Here is a 22393-nt window from a genome sequence, read left to right as displayed (position 1 = left end):
TTGGGGCTGGAAGGTTGATCAATACCCTCTGGCCCTTGGCGGAATGAGGGACCTGTCCATCAGCTTGGGTTTTTTTCAGACATGTTGAGGCACTAGCCAGCAGCCACAGCAGGGCTTAAGGCACTTCCTGTCAAATCTATCTTGGAGACTTTGCTCCAAGGTATTTTTAGTGGACTGAGAACCTGCTGGGCTACTGTTTCCAGACAGAGGACACCAGAGTCAGTCAAACAAATTCTACTTTATTGTTCCCCACTGCACAGTAATGCACCCGGCATTCATCTTTCCACGGTAGAGTGGTTACCGCACAGATCCATACATTAGCATCAGCAGTCCTCTTTTAAAAATCAAACTAAGGGTACCAGAAAGCTGGGAAACCAGAGACTGACTTGCTGGTCTAACTACGGTGTTGATTTTGGTATGGAGAACAGGCTGTGCTTGGTGGTCATTAATTTGACCCCTTCCTGACTAAACCTGAGAGGCACTGTCCAATCCCTGCCATGAAAAATGGTAGCCTTAACTATAAATGCTGTAGTTACGGCAAATGGGTTTGTCTGCCTCACTATGGATTCTATTCCAGTTGGTGTCTAGGATCAGTATTGGTTTATAGATTGGAGCATGTTTTCCTTATGCAAACCAGATTTTAGGGGCCACAGCCTTAGGATTGTTGTAAAATAGGGATCGAATTCATCCTTTTTCCCACTCTTGACTTCAGTAAGTTGGCAGGAGCAGGGACAGTCTGGCCCCTGGTGTAGAGTGCCCAGCACAAGGGGGAGCCCTGAAGTGCTCCTTCCCTCCACAGAATACATCTAGGAGTAGGATATAAAAGTCTAGCCACCAGAGGTCTGTAGTGTTCAGTGCAGCCTGCCCATTTCTACTCTGCTTTTTGGAAGTCCGTACTGTTACCCATCACCCTGCCATGGTGGGCCTGTGGGCAAGTTCTCCAGCTCTCTTCTCGGTCTGCTTCTTGTCGTCTCAGGAATCAGCAAATTCTCCTCTTGAGGGTGCTTAAAATCCTTCAGGCTCCCTTGCCTCAAGTTTCCTACAATAAAGCCCAAACTGATCAGCAACAGGAGAGCCACACCTTTTACCCTTTGTATTTCTTGCTAACACCTTGCAGGTTAAGAAATCCAGTATGGTTTAATTCAAGTAATATTCTTTACTATTAAGACACTAGCATCATGGCTTGGCTTTTAAGAAGCCTCACATGTAAAGTCTGGAGTTTTTTCTAACACCAGACCAACTGCACATGCAGAGTTCAAGAGGTGGGAGTCCAGCTATTATCTTTTCTCCTACAAATTACAGGAGCTTAAAGGTGTAAATGAGGATTGCACATTGGTTAGACATAGGCACCTAAACTGCTTTAAAAGTTTTTGAAAATCTGACACTGTAAATCCCAGTATTGGTCTGTCCTGGGTAGCACCTACCTGGAAGCTTCTTTCTCTATCTAGGTTTCAGCTCAGTCCTTGGAGACCTGGCAGCTGCATGCAGAGCTGGCTTTACTTAACTTCACCTCTTCACGCTCATTCTACTGCCCTTCTTTGGGAGCTTGCTTTTATGCAGTGTTGGAATACACTACCATTTAGCTGACTATGTCAATAAATCCCTACATCCTGTGCCTTCAGTTATAGGAACACACCACAACTTAGGGTTTATTATTAAAAAGATGAACGCTCTGACAGTCTTAGTAAAACAATTCCAAAAAGACTGTGAAAGCTTCTCTTACAGCAATTATTCCAGTGTTGCTGTTGTTGACTCCTCTCTCCGAGGCACCTAGTACTGTTATAATTCAGGTAAATGCTCAGTATTTGGGAAGGCTACAACCCTGCCTCTGTAGTATCTGTTTGCGAGAAGGGCCTTTCAGAACACACAGCCCGGTAGTGGTGAATTTAACCCCTCCAAGACAGCAGCTAATCAGCACCGCTGTGCGCCTCTCTTTCAGCACCATTCATATCTCCCGGAAGTGCTGGCACATACTGCTTAACCTCTGTTTCTACATCGCCATGACGTCGGCTGTGTTTGCAGGAGGCATCACTCTGACCAACTACATGATTGTCTGCCAAGCAGTAAGTACAGCTAGGTCCTGGACAGCCCTAGGGAAAGCAGGCCTGTGTTCAAAGTGGGGAACGTTATTCCTGGAGGCTCCATGACAGACCACTACCTGGTGTGTCCCAACTGGCAGCACCCATGTCTGAGAGGCCCTGGGCAGAAGTGATTGCTTCCTTCGGTGCTGAGCACGTTAGAAACACAGATGGAAGAGAAAAACAGCAGCAGCTGCAATGCATTTAGCAGAGCAGGCCTAAGTTTCCTGCAGCCAGCCTTTGTAACAGTAATTTATTAGTGCCTGAATCCAACAACTCCTATGCCTGCTTACCTGACTGCTTTGTATCCTCTGGCCCTGTAGGTTGGCATCATTTTGCACTACTCCTCCTTATCCACTCTTCTGTGGATGGCAGTGAAGGCCAGAGTCATCTACAAGGAGGTGACGTGGAAGGCACCGCAGCAGCCGGAAGGGGACGTGCCCCAGCCAGCCCCTCGGCCCATGCTACGGTATAGCCGTTTCTCTTTGATGCAGCTATGACTAGGCTGAAGTGAAAGCAGAAAGACATGCTCAGGAGAAAGCGCTGACGTTGTCAGCTAGCTCTGGCATGGGGAGCCTTTGCCTACTGGACATGCACGTTTGTAAAAATAATGTTGGAAAGCCACATGCATTGCAGCTGTCTTTCCTTGAAAAGTAGTGAGGTGCTTAGGTTTCAGAGTAGCTGCCGTGTTAGTCTGTATCCGCAAAAAGAAAAGGAGGACTTGGGGCATCTTAGAGACTAACAAATTTATTAGAGCAAGTACTCCTTTTCTTTGTGTGCTTAGGGTTACCTAATCCAGACACTTCTTTTCAAGCCAGTTTTCACTGCTCCTCTGGCTGGGCAATTTCCCTCAATTTATGCTTTCTAGCCCCGTCACTATTACTGTTGTTATTTTAAAGGGTGCCATCTCTTCGTAAGGAGAGGAAAGTGTGGTTCTCTCCCCAGATCCTCCATCTCAAAGATGGCAGAGCCAGAGTTGCTCAAACTTTCCCCAAGACAAGAGATTTAGGAAGTTACAAGCAATTGAAGGGCTGAAAACGATTAGACAACAGGCACCGTCGTAAACAATTACATTCCCTGGGGGCAGTGGGGTAACAATGGCTTTTGTTCATGTTACAGATTCTACCTGATTGCTGGCGGGATCCCCCTCATCATCTGTGGAATCACAGCGGCTGTCAATACCCACAATTACCAGGATAACAACCCCTAGTAAGTGCAACAGGAGCAGTGAATTGTTGCTTCCTCCTTCAGTCGCTAGTGCTTAGCCTCAAGGGGGGACCTGGACAGCATCAGCAGCCTGGTGTTGCAGCTAAAACCCCCAATCCACTCTCTTATTTCAAGGCCAGGTCAGAATTCATTACTTGGGCTCTTGCATATCCTGCAAGAGCACGGCTTCCCACCCCACCTTTGCAACAGCATGCACCAATAGGAAAGGGCTGCAGGAAAGTTAGTTATTTCTGATTCAGAAATAACTGATCTTTCCATGCCATGATCCAACCCAATGAAATGGTTTGGGGTTTGAATTTAATCAGGCAGGTATGTTTTGTTTGCAAAGGTGAGAGCGAGCATCTACAGCAGGGAATTATGTTCTATTAGTGCCCATGCCAGTGAAGGCGAAATGCCCTTGTAAGCTTTTTATCTATTCCTACAACACCCCCGTTCCTTAGTGACTGCTGATGCTGTTTCTGAACAATGCACAAGCCTTGTGCAGTGCTTACAGAAGGAATCTAGGATCCAGAAACCCATATTAATCCCAGCTCTGGATGTGTTTCCTTACCTGTGAATAGTGTCCCAGTGCTGGATATATTCACAGGCTGACCGTCAGGATGTTGATGACTAGATGGAGCATTGGCAGGGCCAAGGCAGACTCTTAAGCTCTTCTCTCCCCTACAGCTGCTGGCTGGTGTGGAGACCAAGCCTTGGGGCTTTCTACGTTCCTGTGGCTTTCATTTTGCTCATCACTTGGATTTACTTCCTGTGCACTGGGGTTAACCTCTGGTGCCAGTCAAAGAACCAAAAAGACCCTCCAGTGCCCCTCGAGACCCCCCCAAGGTTGGGTGGCAGCAGCAACCTCTTGACAGACTCAGGCTCCATTTCCGTCACCCTTCACTCTGGGACGCACAGTGCTGATGTGGACGGCGTCTACTCATTGAAGGTGCAGTTCTGGGTACTGCTGATCACCCATTTCCTGTACGTTGCGCTGTGGACGTTTGGGGCCATGGCCGTGTCCCAGCGCTGGTACCTGAATGTCCTCTTCAGCTGCCTCTATGGGTTAACAGCTGTAGCACTGGGGCTCTTTATCTTCATCCACCACTGTGCCCGGCGTCAAGACGTGCAGAACTCCTGGTTTGCCTGCTGCCCATCGTACAGGAATGCGCTGCCCATGCAAGCGTATGTCCACCCAGGCATGGCTGCAGAGGAGGGCTCGCAGATCTTCATCGGCTGCAACCCCGAGGTGGCTCATTCCATCAAGTCCTCTTCCTCACCCAGCAGCACCAACTCCACCGTGGGCCACTGCAAGCTCACCAACCTGCAGGTGGCTCAGAACCAGGCAGAGAGCTGCCCCCCACCACGGCCAGCCTGCTACGAAGAGATGGAGACGGCCAACAATAAGAACGCCAGCGCGGCCAGGTATGCTAACAACGTACATGGGCGCAGGAACCACAAGAGCAGAACTAAGCAGTACCGGGAGGGGAAGCACCACCGCATGAAGGTGCTGCGGGGGCCTTCTTCAGATCACCCCTCCAGCGAGAGTGGGAGCCTCCACAACAGCCACTCCGAGAGCTACCACAGCAGCCGAAACAGCCCCCTGAACAACAGCTGCATCGGAGCCAGGGTAGCAGCAGTGCAGGAGGGGGATGCTGCTCTGACCCAGTCTGAAGGGAGCGATGGTGGTAGCAGCAACCATCGGGTTCCTGACTTCAGCAGAGCTCAGAGGAGAAGCGCTAGCAGGGATAACCTCAAACAGGCCCACACCATTGAGAAAGAGACTAAGCGGCGATCCTACCCGCTTAACATGGCCAACCAGAACGGGGGGCTGAAAGGCAGTAAGTACGATATAAACCTCACCAGTGCAGAGAGCATGGCTGGCATGAAGACTGGCCTCTGGAAGAGTGAAACGACCGTCTAGAGGGCTGAAGGGCCCGGGCAGCTACAGTATCCTACTCCTCAGGCAACGGCACTGCTAACTGAAAGCATCTTCTGGCAGGTCGAATGTAACCTTCAAACCGAGTCAGGAGCCTGGGTGGTACTGTCCAGAATGTTTTAATTCCTCTGTCAATCAGCCGGTAACAGTGGGTCTTGTTCCACCTGGATGCTGGAATGGAGAGAGAGTCAGAGCACAGCACATCAACAAGCCTCCTCTAATTCTCAGTGGGCAGAGGACACAGGAGTACTAAGATCTTAAGGTGAAAGACAATCACTGCAGTTCAGGCTGCTGAGGAGCAATCTTATTTTAATCACTTCTGCATGTCACATGAGACTGATTCTAAATGCTATTTTATAAATATACAGAAGGAAAATGTTTATTTTTCAAATCTATATTATTGTATGTATATATGTATAGACTGACTGGTAGCTGATGGAAGTGCCTCAGTGTTCTATGAGCAGTGAGTCTCCCCTTAGGAGTTTTGGCAAGAACTTACTTTTGCCATCCAGTGTTGGTTAGGAGACCAGAACTAGTTCCTTCATGCAAAGACACTGCAGTCGAGATGTCTGTTTCATCCTTACCAAAACACATTTTCAGAAAGAGAGACTGAAATGACAAGTATTTGATCTGACTGTTCTTAAATGTATATTTAGCCCTATGGGTTACTGAGCTACCAAAGTGAAAGCCATAGTTAAAAATGAACAAGAGGTAAGATAAGAAAAAGCTCCAAGCAAAGTAAATTGTCTGCGTATGACAGACACTAAAATCACTGCAGGAAAACTGCTCTTGAGCTGGGTTAAAGACCCATGCGAGGCAAAAGGGCTTCCATCAATGAAACAGCAGGGGCATTATTTTTTATGTATGTTACACTCACTGTGAAAGCTTTTCATGCCTTGTGTGGCGGGAGTGCTAGCCACTCAAAAGGGAACCAAGGAGTTGGGCAGAGGTACAGATATCGATACTTGCCCTTAAATCCCATTTAGCATGTTCAAAAATGTTTAGTTTTGCTCTTGCAGCAAAACATTTAAATTAATGTAAATAGATAATTCAGAGTCTGCCCAGTCTAGAGCTTGTTCTATTATTAAGTGAAAAGAACCTTGTTAACTAGTAGGGCAATTGTTCAAGCCACACAGAGAAAAACTGAAGGAGTTAAGTGTCTATATAACTTAGCCTTCCTACAAAATTTTTAAAAGGGCTGGTACTTGTTTTTCCAATACAAAAAGTCAAGTACCTTTTTTCTAGTGTAAAATAGAAAGCAGCTTCTTACCATAAATACAGACAGGTCCCAGAGCCTGGTGTTGAAAAGGAGCCTTCAGTAAAAATGTCTCCTAAAAAAAGGAAGTTTCTATTCAAAATAGTGCCCAGCAATAAGTTTCATGTTCCTGTTTTGTTAGCATGAGCTCAGATTTGCTGCCAATTCCACCACATGTGCCTATCACTAACGAAACACAGTGAGAAGTAACGAGGAGAAAACAGCAGCTGTAGCCTGTGAGGCATTGAACTGGGTATTCAAACCCCCAGTAATTTCATACCCTAACCAGTGGATGAAGAAAGAAACAGCCCTTAGAATTCTCCTCTGTCCTGCTGTTTGGCACTCATTCCCGTTTGCCTTTCAAAAGGAGTTTTGACCAGCGGTCAGCTGAGAAGAGAATTTTAGCCTTGTTCCTATAGTCAGCAGGGAGACCCAGTGCCTTAGTTGTTCTCCTGCTAGTTTGGCTGCTTTTGTCCCACTTGAAATCAAAGGAGGATTAGAAGAGTGGGGCACATTGCCTTGGACACAGGACTAAAGCCAGGAACCTCCTGCACTCTAAGCCCAGCTCTGATACAGACTCCTGTTTGTGGCTGAAGGCAAGTCACCACCTCTGTGCCCCTGTAAACATGGGTATCAACACTTACCTACCTCCCCAGGGGTTAGTTACAGACTGAAGTGCTAGAAGGCATGCATGGAGCCAGCACTCATGTCCACACCATTTCTAAGAGATTTGGGGTGGAAAGATGCCGGAGTTAATGGATTATAAAGCACTTAAAAGATTCTTCCTCTCCATTCTGAACCCCCTCTATTGCTGAAAAACCAATGGGCTTACACAGCAGTGCTAATATCCCCCAGCCTTGTTAGACTTCCCCCTAATTCAAATTACTTTTTAAATGTGCTTTGTATTTAATACAATTTGAATCTGATGCTGATGCTGAACTTGTTATATGCTTGCTGCACTGTGACAGTATTATAAAAGCTTTGTATTACACTTATTTTGTCTGTTTACATTACAAGCAAATGACATATCAACAGAGCTTCTTGCAATATACATGGGGGAGGGAGCGGGGGAAAAGTGCCAAAGAAAATGTGTTTAAAGGGTTGGGGGGGGGGGGGTTGCATTTTTTTTTATATAAACCGAATGTTTCTAGCAGATATGTTTTGTTTTAATATATTAAAGATTTGCAAATCTACTGAGAAGTGACGTTGCTTGTTCTAGGCCCTTAGTCCCTAATACAATGACAGACCCTTCAGCACAGCAAGGTCATTTCTTTTATTGAATTTGGCTGTACTTAGATATCTACAAATGGTGCCATAATCTTACAAAGAAAGGATTCAAAATTCCAGCAGCTTCACATAATAAATTTAACAGCCAAGGTCAGAACTATTTTCCTTATTAGGCAGAGGGCAACGCTAGCTTCCCAACAGTATTATTAGGGATGTCTCTGATATCCAACCCAACCCACTATCTGTCGCCAGGGCAGTGGCCCCAAGACTTAGATCTTGTAGCATGATGCCCAAACAGGGAGTTTATTGCTCACCAAGGGAAACAGGCACTGCATTTTGAAAAAAGCCTTAACAGCAAATGAAAGTGGCAGTTCTAGTAAATCACAAACAATGCAGCTGAGCTCTAGTGGAACAAAATGGCAGGGTCGCACTTCGCTGGAAGGAACTCAAATGAACCAAGTGTTACGCTGTTTTAGACAGGAAAAAAGTACTCTCTCTCTCCTCCGCACTTCCAAAGGTGGATGCATAACCCTGACTTTGCTCTATAATAATTCATAGAAGGTTTGTGTGCCACTGAGCAGCCTTGAGAAATGAGCTGGCTGCCCTATTCAAGGCCCTCCTCATTCAAATAATCCTACATTTTAGTGCAGGGAATGCAAAGGGATTAGTCCTAACCAAAACCACACAGATTAACAGCCTTTCTGTCAAGCTGAAAGGGTCATACCCAGATACAACAGCAAGAAACCTGAATGCTTCTATTGACAGGCAAAATAGAATTACTTACCCACACTACTGCCACCACCTTCGATCAGTACACAGACAAGTTAGACTCACTTGTAAGGGCTGCACCGGGACGATGCTGGAGAACATCTGGATTTCAACAAAATAACTAAGAGAAGATCCTGAAGGCATTTCTGGCAGCTGTGACGATTATTTTTAACAAATCAAAGAGTTTCCCTAGGAAAGTCTCATTTAGCAAGTCATTCTGGTATTTTAATTTTCTGCCCCAGCAGACTAGGAGAGCATGTCGTCATTTACTTACAACTCCTTCCCACAGCATGGAACGCTTGAGAGACCCCGTTATCCTATTTCTCCAGTGGGAAGAATGTCTGCTAGCACTGCAACACAGACAGCTGTGCTGTAGAATTCATACCTTTACTTCAGTTGGGGGCCAGTTCTTAGTTCCTCTGTCCATGTTGCTCTTGGGAGCTCAGTTCAGTGCCAGGCCTGGGCCTTGCTGAGCTCCTGCATCTCCTCCTGGCTCCGCAGGTATTGCTCTATTTCGCTGTCCGAAATGGCCTCATCTCCAGTGATAGCCTGGTCTGAAGGACTCAGAGGTACTGTTCGAAGTCTCTTCCTGGGGTTTATAAGGCATGGTGGCAGCAAAGGCCTCTGTACACTGCTGCATTTCTGTTTGCCCCCGGGGTGGCAGCCCTCCGCTTGGGTCAAGCCCCCTTCAGCTTGTGGTGAACACTCAGAGCCATCACCTGCTGCTGTGGCACTTTGATCCTCAGTGTCTCCTGAGCTAAAGGAGCTTCTCAGCAGGAAGTGTCGGTGCTGGAGCAGGTCCCCAATGTGTTTGACCACAGTCTTTTTGTCCACATTGAGCACACGCAGCCAGGCCAGCTGGGAGGCCATTCTCAGGAGGATGTCGTTAAGCTCCTTCAGCCGCAGGTGGGCCGGTGGGGGTAGGTCTGTGCCCGCCAGCTTACAGAAGCGAGGGAAGGTGCATGTCAGGCGCCCCACGGGCTGCAGCGACTGCCACGCAAGGTAGGCCGCAGCAGTGACGATGGGAACGGGATGCCGACCTGTCACCAGCCACGTCTCACTGGCCAGCTCCACAATCTGGATTGTTCGGGCAACCATCTTTTCCTTGTCCTCAACAAATTTAGCAGGGATGCTGGCTGAACTCTGGAACAGCTTGAAACTGAGAGAGCAAAGAGAGCCCATTAGTTATATCATTGCACTGGGTATCAGAGATAGAAGGAAACCATTAGATCATTAAGTCCATCATGCTGCAAGGGCAGGGGAGATATCAGATATTACTGGGGCCCTACCAAATTAATAGTCCATTCTGATCAATTTCATGGCCAAAGGGTTTTTTAATTGGTCAGTTTCAGGTCTTCAGATGTTTACATCTGAAATTTCATGGTGTTGTAACTGTGGGGATCCTGACCCAAAAGGAGGTTGTGGGGGGTTGCAAAGCTGTTGGGGTGGGAGGGGGGGAAGAGAGGGTTGCAGGATTGCCACCCTCATTTCTGCACTGCCTTCAGCATAGCCATGCAGCTTCCTGCAGCCCGGGGAGGGTCTGATCCCTCCCCAGCCCAGACGAACAGCTAGGAGCCCCCAACTGGGGCACCCCCAGCCCTGCCTCTCCCACTCCCCTCCAATAGCTAGATTTCCTGGGGAAGATCTGATTTCACAGTCTGTGATGTGTTTTTCGGGGCTGTGAATCTGGTAGGCCCCTAGGTATTACATGGCCACAGCACTGTCTGAGGCTTCCAATGTGCAACACACACATCGAAGTGTAGTCCTCTGTGCAAAGGGCCTCAAACGGCCTTGGGTGGCTCCCCACCCAATTTGCTTGGTTTACACAGGTTATTACTGATATGTACAGTGCCAACAGCTGCCTAGGCCTTCCAGGAGAAATGCAGACCTCTGACAGGCTTTCCACACATTCATTTTCTGCTGTAGGTGAGTAAGGACTACACCACCAGTCCTCAGAAACAGGGAGAGAGGGCAAGAAGAAAGAAGTGAAATGCTAGACAATCCTATGAGCCTCGAGACAACAGGAGAGAAGCAATAAGTCTCATGGCTGTTTAGACCACTCAGATTACAAGGCCAGAAGGGCTCTTTTTCTAGTCTGACCTCTTGTTTAACACGTCACAGGACTACCCTGAATTAGTTCAGTTTGTATTAGAGCAGATGCTTTAAAAATCATCCAACATGAATTTAAAAATTGCCAGTGATGGAGAATCCATCACAATCCTTGACATTTTTCCACTGGTTAATTACCCTCACTGTTAAAAATGTGAATTTGTCACTCACCTACAACATATAGGGAGGCACTGAGATACCATGGTGATGGGCAGAGAGCAAAAAACAATGAATTTACAGTGCAGAAGGTATACAGTATGTGTGAGTGAAAGACACACAGAGGGAGATTCATAGATATTTAGGTCAGAAGAGACCATTATGGTCATCTAGTCTGACTCCTGCACAACGCAGGCCACAGAATTTCACCCACCACTCCTGCAAAAAACCTCACATCTATATCTGTGCTTTAGTTTAAAGACTTCAAGGAGCAGAGAATCCTCCAGCAAGTGACCCATGCCCCATGCTACAGAGGAAGGTGAAAAACCTCCAAGGCCTCTTCCAATCTGCCCTGCAGGAAAATTCCTCCCCGACCCCAAATATGGCGATCAGCTAAACCCTGAGCATATGGGCAAGATTCACCAGCCAGATACTACAGAAAATTCTTTCCTGGGTAACTCGGATCCCACCCCATCTAATATCCCATCACAGACCATTGGGCCTATTTACCATGAATATTTAATTACCAAAACCATGTTATCCCATCATACCATCTCTTCCATAAACTTATCGAGTTTAATCTTAAAGCCAGATAGGTCTTTTGCCCCCACTGCTTCCCTTGGAAGGCTATTCCAAAACTTCACTCTTCTGATGGTTAGAAACCTTCGTCTAATTTCTAGTCTAAATTTCCTGGTGACCAGTTTATATCCATTTGTTCTTGTGTCCACACTGGTACTGAGCTTAAATAATTCCTCTCCCTCTCCGGTATTTATCCCTCTGATATATTCAGAGAGAGCAATCATATCTCCCCTCAACCTTCTTTTAGTTAAGCTAAACAAGCCAAGCTCCTTGAGTCTCCTTTCATAAGACAAGTTTTCCATTCCTCGGATCATCCTAGTAGCCCTTCTCTGTACCTGTTCCAGTTTGACTTCATCCTTCTTAAAAACATGGGAGACCAGAACTGCACACAGTATTCCAGCTGAGGTCTCACCAGTGCCTTGTATAACGGTACTAAAACCTCCTTATCCCTACTGGAAATACCTCTCCTGATGCATCCCAAGACCGCATTAGCTTTTTTAATGGCCATATCACATTGGCGGCTCATAGTCATCCTGTGATCAACCAATACTCCAAGATCCTTCTCCTCCTCCGTTACTTCTAATTGATGCGTCCCTAGCTTATAACTAAAATTCTTGTTATTAATCTCTAAATGCATGACCTTACACTTCTCACTATTAAAATTTCATCCTATTACTATTACTCCAGTTTACAAGGTCATCCAGATCCTCCTGTAGGATATCCCTGTCCTTCTCTAAATTGGCAATACCTCCCAACTTTGTATCATCCGCAAACTTTATTAGCACACTCCCATTTTTTGTGCCGAGGTCAGTAATAAAAAGATTAAATAAGATTGGTCCCAAAACCGATCCTTGAGGAACTCCACTGGTAACTTCCCTCCAGCCTGACAGTTCACCTTTCAGTAGGACCCGTTGTAGTCTCCCCTTTAACCAATTCGTTATCCACCTTTCAATTTTCCTATTGATCCCCATCTTATCCAATTTAACTAATAATTCCCCACGGTACGGCACGGTATCAAACGCCTTACTGAAATCTAGGTAAATTAGATCCACTGTGTTTCCTTTGTCTAAAAAATCTGTTACTTTTTCAAAGAAGGAGATCAGGTTGGTTTGGCACGATCTACCTTTTGTAAAACCATGTTGTATTTTGTCCCATTTACCATTGACTTCAATGTCCTTAACTACCCTCTCCTTCAAAATTTTTTCCAAGACCTTGCATACTACAGATGTCAAACTAACAGGCCTGTAGTTATACGGATCACGTTTTTTCCCTTTCTTAAAAATAGGAACTATGTTAGCAATTCTCCAATCATACAGTACAACTCCTGAGTTTACAGATTCATTAAAAATTCTTGCTTATGGGCTCGCAATTTCATGTGCCAATTCCTTTAATATTCTTGGATGATTATCTGGGCCCCCCGATTTAGAACCATTAAGCTGTTTGAGTTTCGCTTCTACCTCAAATATGGTAATGTCTACCTCCATATCCTCATTCCCATTTGTCATGCTACCATTATCCCTAAGATCCTCTTTAGTCTTATTAAAGACTGAGGCAAAGTATTTGTTTAGATATTGGGCCATGCCTAGATTATCCTTGACCTCCACTCCATCCTCAGTGTTTAGCAGTCCCACTTCTTCTTTCTTTGTTTTCTTCTTATTTATACGGCTATAGAATCTTTTACTATTGGTTTTAATTCCCTTTGCAAGGTCCAACTCTACTTGACTTTTAGCCTGTCTCACTTTATCCCTACATATTCTGACCTCAATAAGGTAGCTTTCCCTTGCTGATCCCGCCCTTCTTCCACTCCCTGTATGCTTTCTGCTTTTTCTTAATCACCTCTCTGAGATGCTTGCTCATCCAGCTTGGTCTACAACTCCTGCCTATGAATTTTTTCCCCTTTCTTGGTATGCAGGCTTCCGATAGCTTCTGCAGCTTTGATTTAAAATAATCCCAGGCCTCCTCTACCTTTAGATCCATAAATTCTTCAGTCCAATCCACTTCCCTAACTAATTTCCTTAATTTTTGAAAGTCAGCCCTTTTGAAATCAAAAACCCTAGTTGCAGATTTATTTTTGTTAATCCTTCCGTTCAGTTTGAACTGAATTAGCTCATGATCACTTGAGCCAAGATTATCCCCTACAACCATTTCTTCTATGAGGTTCTCACTACTCACCAAAACCAAATCTAAAATGGCATCCCCTCTAGTCGGTTCAGCAACTACTTGATGAAGGAATCCATCAGCTATCGCATCTAGGAAAATCTGAGCCCTATTATTATTACTAGCACTCGTCCTTCAGTCTATATTTGGGAAGTTAAAGTCTCCCATGATCACGCAGTTTCCATTAGTATTTACTTTATTAAAAACATTAAAAAGGGCTCTATCCATATCCAAATTAGATCCTGGCGGTCTATAGCACACCCCAAGCAATATCCCAGGGGAGGCTCTAATAGTTTTCTTCCCCAATGTAATTTTTGCCCAGACGGACTCAGTCATATCCATTTCATCGCTTCTTATTTCTTTACATTCTACCTCATCATTGATATACAATGCTACTCCACCACCTTTACCTTTATTTCGGTCTTTCCTAAACAGCACATACCCTTCAATACCTGTAGTCCAGTCATGACTACTATTCCACCACGTTTCTGTTATCCCTAGAATATCTGGTTTCACTTCCTGCACCAGTAGCTCTAGTTCCTCCATTTTGTTACCTAGGCTCTTCGCATTGGTGTACAAACATCTTAATTTTTGCTGTTTGGCCTCACTCACATTCTATAACCTATTAGACTGGTATCTACACTGCCCTTCCTCCTACCCACGGCTGTATCCTCTCTTACTTCATTTTCTTTCCTCTCAATGCTAAAATCCGGCGTGGAGATTACCTGGGCATCTCCCCCAAATTCCTAGTTTAAAGCTCTCTTGATCAGTTGTGCCAGCCTCCATCCGAGAAGTCTATTTCCTTCCCTACTCAGATGAAGTCCATCCCGAGAGAACTGTCCTCTGTCCATGAATGTCTCCCAGTGGCCATACATCCCAAAGCCCTCCTTATAGCACCACTGCCTAAGCCATGTGTTGATAGTCATAATCTTGTCACACCTTTGTTGCCCTTCTCTAGGAACAGGCAGAATCCCACTAAAGATCACCTGAGCCTCAATTTCCTTCAGCGTCTTCCCCAGCCTAGCATAGTCTCCCTTAATACTTTCCAGCGAGAATCTAGCCGTATAATTTGTTCCCACATGAAGGATAATTAGGGGATTCTTTCCTGCTCCCTTTAGAATCCTTTTCAACCTCAGGTCCACATCCTGTATCTTAGCACCTGGAAGACAACACACCCTCCTAGTCTCTGGATCAGCTCTGGTTACAGGCCTATCTATGAGATGAGAGACAACAAAAAGCAGAGGGATTAAAGAGTGACAGCACACTTTTTTAGAGATAGAAGAGAAAAGACTTAAATATCTTGTTTGTTAATACTTCTGGCTTTTCTAATTGCCAGCATTGCGAATTTCCCCTGCGCTCTGACACTCAAGATTGGGCTTTCTAGCTTCTACATCTCCAATATTAAAAAATTCTCTAACTGGAATGTAGTTAGATAATTTTATTGTGGCCAGTAGAACCCAGCTTGCTCACTGCAGTACAAACAGAACAGAGCTACCATAATTAAACCAGATGAGCCAATAACCAGGTACACAGGGAGCAAATCTGTTAAAAACAGAGGTGATATTTATACTTAATCACTTTTCTTATAGTAATGGCACTATAAGCCTTGTAGCCCATTCAGTGCATGACCAAACACACCTAGGAGTTAGGTGAGCACCAGCCCTTTTTACATATGGAAAAATGGAGGCAGACAGGTAAAGTCTTTCCACACCCAGGTGACACACTGAGTCAACAGCAGAGTTGGGAATAAACACAAGTCCAGGCACCTGGCATGTCCCCTACTCTAATCACAAGACAACACTGCCTCACAAGTGGCATTTTTATAGTACTTCATCCCAAAGCACTTTGCAAGCAAATACACAAGGATTGCTTCAGTTGACACTGAAATGCAGTCTGGTAGAATGTGGCAGCTGTTTAAGAACACTAACACTATACAAGGTTCCCTGCCCTGACACACAGTATATCCAGGTGGAATTATATATTATAGGTTAGAGAAGCAGAATATAGTCTGCTTAATTGTAACCTAACTAGCAGTGGCACAAAAGGGTTACAGATTTAGTGCCCAAAGAGGTTTTTTATTATTATTTATTTATATTACCATAGCCCCCAGGAGCACCAGTCATTGACCAGGACCCCCATCCTGACAGGCACTGTACAAAACACAACCAACTGGCCTCCCCCAGCACTCTGGGATCAGAAAAGCCACCTGAGAGTTGGCTTCCCATGCCCTGGCTGCAATTAACAAGTATCTTAGAGCCTCCCATCTCTCTCACATCACCAAAGGAGTGGTTAGTCTGGGGCAAAACAGGAGGCAGCTTTAGTTTGTATCTCACACCCCAGTCAACACAAGAACACATGGATATATTCACATGAGCACAATACTTAGAGGAGCAAAGCTCCAGTTGTGAAACACCATGACCATAAGTTTAAATCTCAGGAGGATCAAAACAGCTCTTCACTGTTCTGAATCAGATAAACTGAACACGGGCCTTTCAGACAGGGCTCTAAAACAGAAGTGCCCTCTGCCATGTATGGACATTAAAGATCCCAAGGCACAAAGCTTTGCCTAGATGTTCTGGCCAAAGCTACCCCCATTCCATGGTAGTATAACTTCCTGTGTCCATGGTTGTACTCTTCCACCCCACGGTCGGCCGTGTTTTAGTTATGCCTATATCATTTGGATCCTCTATTATGAATGGTGTCCGACGGTTACATTACCTGTTAAGGTGTGTTTTCACCAGATCTGTCAGGCTCAGGGCTGGCACATCCAGTTCAAGCTCTTTCAGGACGCACAGGTAGACGCTGGCAAACAACTCCTTGTCTGCGTAGAGCAGGGAGCAGATCGTACCCATGGTCAGGGGCCAGTTGCGCTGCCGGCACGTGACAAAGACACAGCAGCCTACCAGAATCTCCTTCTTCTCCAAGCTGACTAAGTGGAAGGAAGGGTGTTCAATTGCTCGCTGGAAATAGGACAGGGCTGTCTCTTCAAACACAGCTGGGAGATAGAGGACTTTGCAGAGATCCTGGACACGCTTGATCCCTGTGGGAAAACACCATGATGCTTTTAACATTTGCACAATACGTTTCTTTAACCACAGTGCAGCAAACACTCAGCCAACGCCAAGTGGGAGCAACTTGGCAGTGTGGCAACTTAAGCCTGATCAACTGCCCATGGCAACTTTTGGCCATTTCTCTTCATGCAGCTGGGAAGATTTTCCTGAAGGATCCCCTGGGCTCAGAACTAGTCACTTGTGAAAAGTTAGAGGCTCCCTGTGGTTTTCAGAAAAATTAAGGGTATGAGGAACAGATTGTACAATCTGAACTGTAGTCTCTTCTAGGCCAGAGCGTCATGCAGAGTCTTAGTGTTGCAAGAAAAGAATAATTTAAAAAAGCTCTCACCTCGTAGCTTACAGCGGCTCAGCTGCTCATTCTGGCCAGTACTCCGTGAATACGTCACTTCTGGAAAACAACAAGCATCAGGCAAAGCAGCCACTTTCAGGGGTGGAGTGGAGGGAGAGGTCTATGAGTGGTGCTATTAAAGACACCAGATTTCAGTTTCCAAGGCTGGTAATTCTCTTTATACCCACAGAACAGGTACCAGCAGCACAGACAATAACAGTGCAGGCTCTCTCAAGCATGCCTCATGCCATTTGCTTCAATCCTGAACTAAAAAGAGACCCTCCCTCACCCTCTAGGGTGAATGGTGTTCAGTTCTCATTGGCCATTCAATTCTTTGATTCTCTACAGATTGCCAGCAAAGGATGTAGTCTGACAGAGCTATTATAATTACAGTGACTACATTTATGAAAGTGGTGTACCAAGAACTTCTGAGCTTTAGGTCTGGTACACCAGATCTTCAAGTTTGAGACCCTCTACCATAACCGATGTGGGTCATGGATTCCTCAGCCTTGGGGAGAGAGGGAAAGGAGAGCTACACAGATACATACAAAACTTTTAAGCCAAATATAAATGCTTCCAGGACATATTTAAAGATCCCTAGTAAAACTATTTTTAGAAGAATAATCTGCAGCCTGCGCAATACAAACATCACAGTATTCACTTCAGCATGAAAGCCAGAAAATGAAACTGATTAGTATATTTTCATCTGCAAACCAAACAAACCAGCTTACTAAAAGTAAAAGATTTTTTTTTTTTTAAGAATTCATCCAAGGTTCTATTTGCACCACAGGCAAGAAAGTTTGTTTTTATGTTTGTTTTTTAAAATGTGTGATTTTTAACCTACCAGTGTCTCATAAGTAGGGCCCTCCCAAATTCACAGTCCATTTTGGTCAATTTCACGGTCATAGGATTTTAAAAATATTAAATTTCATGATTTCAGCTATTTAAATGAAATTTCACAGTGTTATAACTGATGGGGTCCTGATCCAAAAAGGAGTTGTGGGGGGGCGTCGCCAGGTTATTGTAGAGGGGGTTGCAGTACTGCTCCTTCAAAGCGGGGCAGCAGCAGGGCAAAAGTAAAGATGGCATGGTATGGTTGTGATGCTCTGTACCTCAGGGGAACACCCTGCACCCCCATGTTCATCCTTATAATAGGATTGTGTGGTATCCAATGCAAAGTTTGTCATGTCGGGTGTCTTTAGAAGGCTCATGATGCACTGAGCATTGTTGGTATAGTAATGTTATAGGTTGTAATTTCATGTATATAGTTATGAGGCTGAAAATGTGTCCTCATGGCTTAAAACAAGACCAGGCAAAACTCTCCAGGAGCAGAGGGGCAGTTAACACCTCATCAGGGCATGTATGGGATAAACCCAGCCCAGCCTCACAGGAACAAAGGACACTGGCCTAGGAAGCAGCAAAGGATCTGCTGGACTCTCGAGTGAGTCACCCCCCTTCCCTTGGTCATTTTGGGACTACGATAAGGTAATATTCACCTGACTCTGAGGGGGGGGGGGGGGGCACAAAGCCAAGAGGGAAGAAAAAACATGATAAAAGGGAGAGACGTTAGCCATGCTTTTCCTCTCTCTTCTACCTCCATCTACAGACACCACCACCACATGACTGAAGCACTGATCAAAGGGGAGAGGCTGGCTGAAGGGCAACCAGCCAGCCTGTGATGAGAAGCATCTAAGTTTGTAAGGCCACTGAAAGATTTAAAATCAGACTACAGTGTGTTTTGCTTTTATTTCATTTGACCAAATTTGACTTCTTGTGCTTTGACTTATAATCACTTAAAATCTATCTTTTGTAGTTAATAAATGTTTGTTTATTCTACCTGAAGCAGTGCATTTGGTTTGACGCATGTCAGAGACTCCCCTTGGGATAACAAGCCTGGTACAAATAAATTCCTTTGTTAAATTGACGAACTCATATAAGCTTGCAGCGTCCAGCGGGCATAACTGGACACTGCAAGACGGAGGTTCCTAGGGTTGTGTCTGGGACCGGAGATATTGGCTAGCGTCATTCGGTTGCACAATCCAAGCAGCAGCTGGCCAAAAGTGCACACTCACGTAGCTGGGAGCAGCGTACATGCTAGCGGATGTGTGTGAACAGCCTGGGAGTGGGGGTTCTCAGAGCGGAGCAGGGTCAGGCCAGCTCCCAGAGTTGAGGATTGGAGAGGTCTAGCAGATCACCGGTCCAGATAACACCAGGGGAATGTCACAGGGGGGCATCGCAAGGCTATCATAGAGGGGGTTGCAGTACTGCTCCTTCAGAGCTCGGCAGCTGCCAGTAAAGATGGTACGGTATTGCCACCCTTACTCTGCGCTGCTGCTGGTGGGGCGCTGCCTTCACAACTGGGTGCCCGGCCAACAGTTGCTGCTCTCCAGCCACCCACCTCTGAAGGCAGCGCAGAAGTAAGGGTAGTAATACTGCAAACCCCTAAAATAAACTTGCGACCCCCCTGCAACTCCTTTTTGGGTCAGGACCCCCAATCTGAGAAATGCTGGTCTCCCCTGTGAAATCTGTATAGTATAGAGTAAAAGCACGCAGCACCAGATTTCACAGTCCATGACGTGATTTTCATGGCCCCTATTCATAAGAGTCAAGTGCAGGTTTCACTGCTGCTATATCATGATTATGTTCTCTCAAAAGGTCATGGATTCCACAATTCTCATGTTTTTAAAAAATTCACAATTTTATATTTTGGCATTTTACATGAACAGGTAGTCGAATGTTACTGCAGACAGCCAAAGCAATCTCTGTACATTGGAGAAATAAGTTAAAACCAGGACTACAGAAGCAAGATAAATCTGCAGAAACTCTCGTAATTAGGAATAGTAGTTTGTAATACAGCTGGGGGAAGGGAGTCAAATTTATGATCTCTCTGATTTGGGGGAAGAATCATAGGTGAAGATATCTGTCTGGGCCTCCTATTCTTGCTGCCTTTGTAAAGTTTAAAACAGCAATTTCTCTTCTCTTTTTTCTGCACCGTTTTTAGGCTAAAAAGACTTTTGATTAAAATATTACCCATTACTCAGAGTTTTGTAGGGGTTTTTTTGGGGGGGGGGTGGAGTGGGGGGGGGTTGTTTGTTTGAAATCTCTGCCTCCCTGTCCTCATGACTTTGCATGCCATTTACACAAAAACCCTGCGGATTTTTACATATGTATGCAAACTAAAACCAGCCTTTGTTTGACCTTGTAAATGTTCTTCATCTTGGAAAGTGGTGGTCAAGAGCCCCTCGGTGAGGACAAACCCACAGGCAGCACACACCAGTTGGTTCTGAGCATAATGTGCGTCCTCCACAATCTCACAGGAGCCACAATCAGGGCATTTTCTCTGGCCCGACATCTTGCAAACCTGCAAGAATGAATGGAGACAGACCCTGAACTCTCCCTTCAGAGGGGCCCAGCTGTTCGAGTCAAGGCTGCAAAGGGGGCGTCAAGTTTCCCATCTGAACCACTTTTTAAAAATCGGGAGAGGGCAGCTCCCCCCTTCAGTGCCCCCCCCGCCCCAAGATCAACCCCTCGCTCCCCTGCAGCCCCCCCTCAACCCCCCCGCCCCGGCTCTCTGCTCACAACGCCCCGCCCCCTGGCTCCCCGGCCCGGCTCTGCCCTAGGGGCCCCCCAGACACTCACCTCGCCGCGGGCCCAGGCCGCCGCCGCCGCCGCCGCCCCCGCCCCCGCAAACGGAAGTAGTCGCCTGCGCACGGCCGAGGGGGGGACTTTAGATCGCTGCACCCTGCCCACGCTGGCCGCGGAGAGAGCCCTATCGCCTCCGTCACATCCGGTCCGTCGAACTGCTGCGTCCGAGTAGGGGCAGCACCCCCGCCGGCACGTTCCGCCCTGCCCCTGGGCGGGGGCTGAAGGGGAGGCGGCGGTGCCGTGGTGTTGGTGCGGCGCTGGGACAAAGGGGTGGGCAAGGAGCCGGCCCGTGGCAACCAGAGGCCAGGGCGCCTGTACCTCTTCCCACCTCGACCCGTGACAGATCGCTTGCAGGAAGGCTGCTCCAGGCTGGGGCTCCCATTGCAATAGCCCCCCGCCGCCTTCCGTGCCCAAGCCTTGCAAGGAGTTATTGCAGAAAATCGACACTATGCAACTAACCCGTTAAGCCTTGAGCCATCTCCCCCCACCCCCTTGACACTACCGGAGAGGAATCTAAAGGGGCGCATCGGTATTACCGTATGGGACAGGAAGCAAAGTAGACGGAACTAGGGGACTGTCTGCTCTCTGGGGTGTGGACCAGCAGATGGCACCCTCGCTTTGCATTTGCAGCTAAGACACGTAAGGTAGCAACGCAACTCCTAGCCCTGGATCCATAGTATTTTTAGCAGAGGAATAGTAAACATGGCACACACAGGTAAAGTGACGTGACTGAAGTCACAAGAAGAGAACCCAGCAGCCATGACCAGACCATTGCTCTAAACCAGGGGTTCTCAAACTGGGGGTCACGAGCTGTCAGCCTCCACCCCACACCCCGCTTTGCCGCCAGCATTTATAAGGGTGTTAAATATATATAAAAAGTGTTTTTAATTTATGGGGGGGGGGAGGGGAGGTCCGCACTCAGAGGCTTGCTCTGTGAAAGGGATCACTAGTACAAAAGTTTGAGAACCACTGCTCTGAACTGTAGCTCACAACTCCTGACCTTGTGAACCAATTTCGAGCTAGCTTTAGGAACACTTAGTAAAGTGTTCTATAGTGGATCATACACTGCCTCTCCCAGTGAGGGATGAAAACCAACCCTTATAAAGTTAAAAGTGTAATTAAAAATGCCAGCACACAGTCTGAGTAAAATAAGGGGTAAGCAAAAGGGGATTTCCCTCTTTATACATGTGCAAAGCACTCAAGTACAAAAGGCGAATCAGTTTCCAGGCAGGGACTGCATGCAGCTGTGCATGCACTAGAACACAATATACATATACAGTCCATATGTTATCCAACACACACTGTTTAGTCATCCAAGGACATGGATTAGAAGCTACTGAATTCCTGCATTCTGGCTAAATTGACTGTGTAGCTCTGGGCATGTCACTTTGACTCTGCCTCAAAATATGGATTACATGCATTTGCCTCACTGGATGGAAGAGAGGATTAATGGTTAATGGCTAAGCATTCGTTATCACTAACAGGGACCTGCTGCAAACAGAAAGATATGAACTATTTCATATCAGCTGAAAGTCTTCCAGAGATTGAGAGTCAAGTGTTAGTCTAAGGCAGTTGGTAGCACTTGCCTCTTTTTATTCAGAAGGCCCTGAAGATCCTATACTGGGACTTAATACATTTATTCAGGGCGGACTGAAGGGCACTATGAAACACAGTAGCCATTCTGGCCCCTACAAGAAAAATTGCAGAAAAACAAACTTAGTCCCAATCAACTTGGAGGAGAAGTGTAACAGGCCTATATAGCACTGAAGATTTGGCAATTTCAAAGAGCCCCGGAGTGAGTGAGAAATCAGACAGGCTTGATGTTTAATAATACAAAGAGGTGATACTTGTAAAAGGACATTGTCAATGATGTGC

At 46.1% G+C, this 22393-nt stretch overlaps 2 protein-coding genes across 20 annotated transcripts in view; one reads left to right on the top strand and one right to left on the bottom strand.

The window, feature by feature from the left end:
* The window catches only part of ADGRA2 (adhesion G protein-coupled receptor A2), a 103259-nt gene extending 96734 nt beyond the window's left edge, over positions 1-6525 (top strand). For all 3 annotated transcript variants that reach the window (XM_043536190.1, XM_043536189.1, XM_037886547.2), the window contains 4 exons: positions 1940-2063; positions 2402-2547; positions 3198-3287; positions 3972-6525. In XM_043536190.1, the coding sequence (XP_043392125.1) occupies positions 1940-2063; positions 2402-2547; positions 3198-3287; positions 3972-5208 (1597 nt within the window). In that variant the 3' untranslated portion in view covers positions 5209-6525. The remainder of the gene's footprint in view (positions 1-1939; positions 2064-2401; positions 2548-3197; positions 3288-3971) is intronic.
* Positions 220-20675, bottom strand: BRF2 (BRF2 RNA polymerase III transcription initiation factor subunit). Of its 17 annotated transcripts, none has more exons than XM_043536191.1 (10): positions 20513-20675; positions 20072-20234; positions 16874-16933; positions 16193-16514; positions 8490-9632; positions 6494-6554; positions 5148-5394; positions 3856-4661; positions 2372-2583; positions 220-1039 (listed from the first exon to the last, which is right to left on the bottom strand). In XM_043536191.1, exons 2-5 carry the CDS (start codon positions 20223-20225, stop codon positions 8921-8923), a joined length of 1248 nt encoding a protein of 415 aa, XP_043392126.1. In that variant the 5' UTR covers positions 20226-20234; positions 20513-20675; the 3' UTR covers positions 220-1039; positions 2372-2583; positions 3856-4661; positions 5148-5394; positions 6494-6554; positions 8490-8920. The 17 variants fall into 17 exon arrangements, with proteins under 17 accessions (XP_043392126.1, XP_043392130.1, XP_043392129.1 ...); XM_043536195.1 differs by having other exon boundaries at positions 3856-4658; XM_043536194.1 differs by having other exon boundaries at positions 8540-9632.
* Positions 20676-22393: the final 1718 nt, after the last annotated feature.

The sequence above is a fragment of the Chelonia mydas genome, chromosome 26 (genome assembly GCF_015237465.2).
Source record: "Chelonia mydas isolate rCheMyd1 chromosome 26, rCheMyd1.pri.v2, whole genome shotgun sequence".
Lineage (NCBI taxonomy): Eukaryota > Metazoa > Chordata > Testudines > Cheloniidae > Chelonia > Chelonia mydas.
The sequence above is the reverse complement of the archived record's forward strand: the minus strand, read 5'-3'. Positions and strand labels throughout refer to the sequence as shown.

Bases quoted from the DNA above. Each gene is read 5' to 3' on its own strand.
- BRF2 (XM_043536197.1), bottom strand. From the start codon at position 20,225: ATGTCGGGCCAGAGAAAATGCCCTGATTGTGGCTCCTGTGAGATTGTG. The intron at 16,934-20,071 runs GTCAAACAAAGG...GTTGTTTTCCAG, and splicing joins AGATGAAGAACATTTACAAG to AAGTGACGTATTCACGGAGT. The intron at 16,515-16,873 runs GTGAGAGCTTTT...GTTTTCCCACAG, and splicing joins GAGCCGCTGTAAGCTACGAG to GGATCAAGCGTGTCCAGGAT.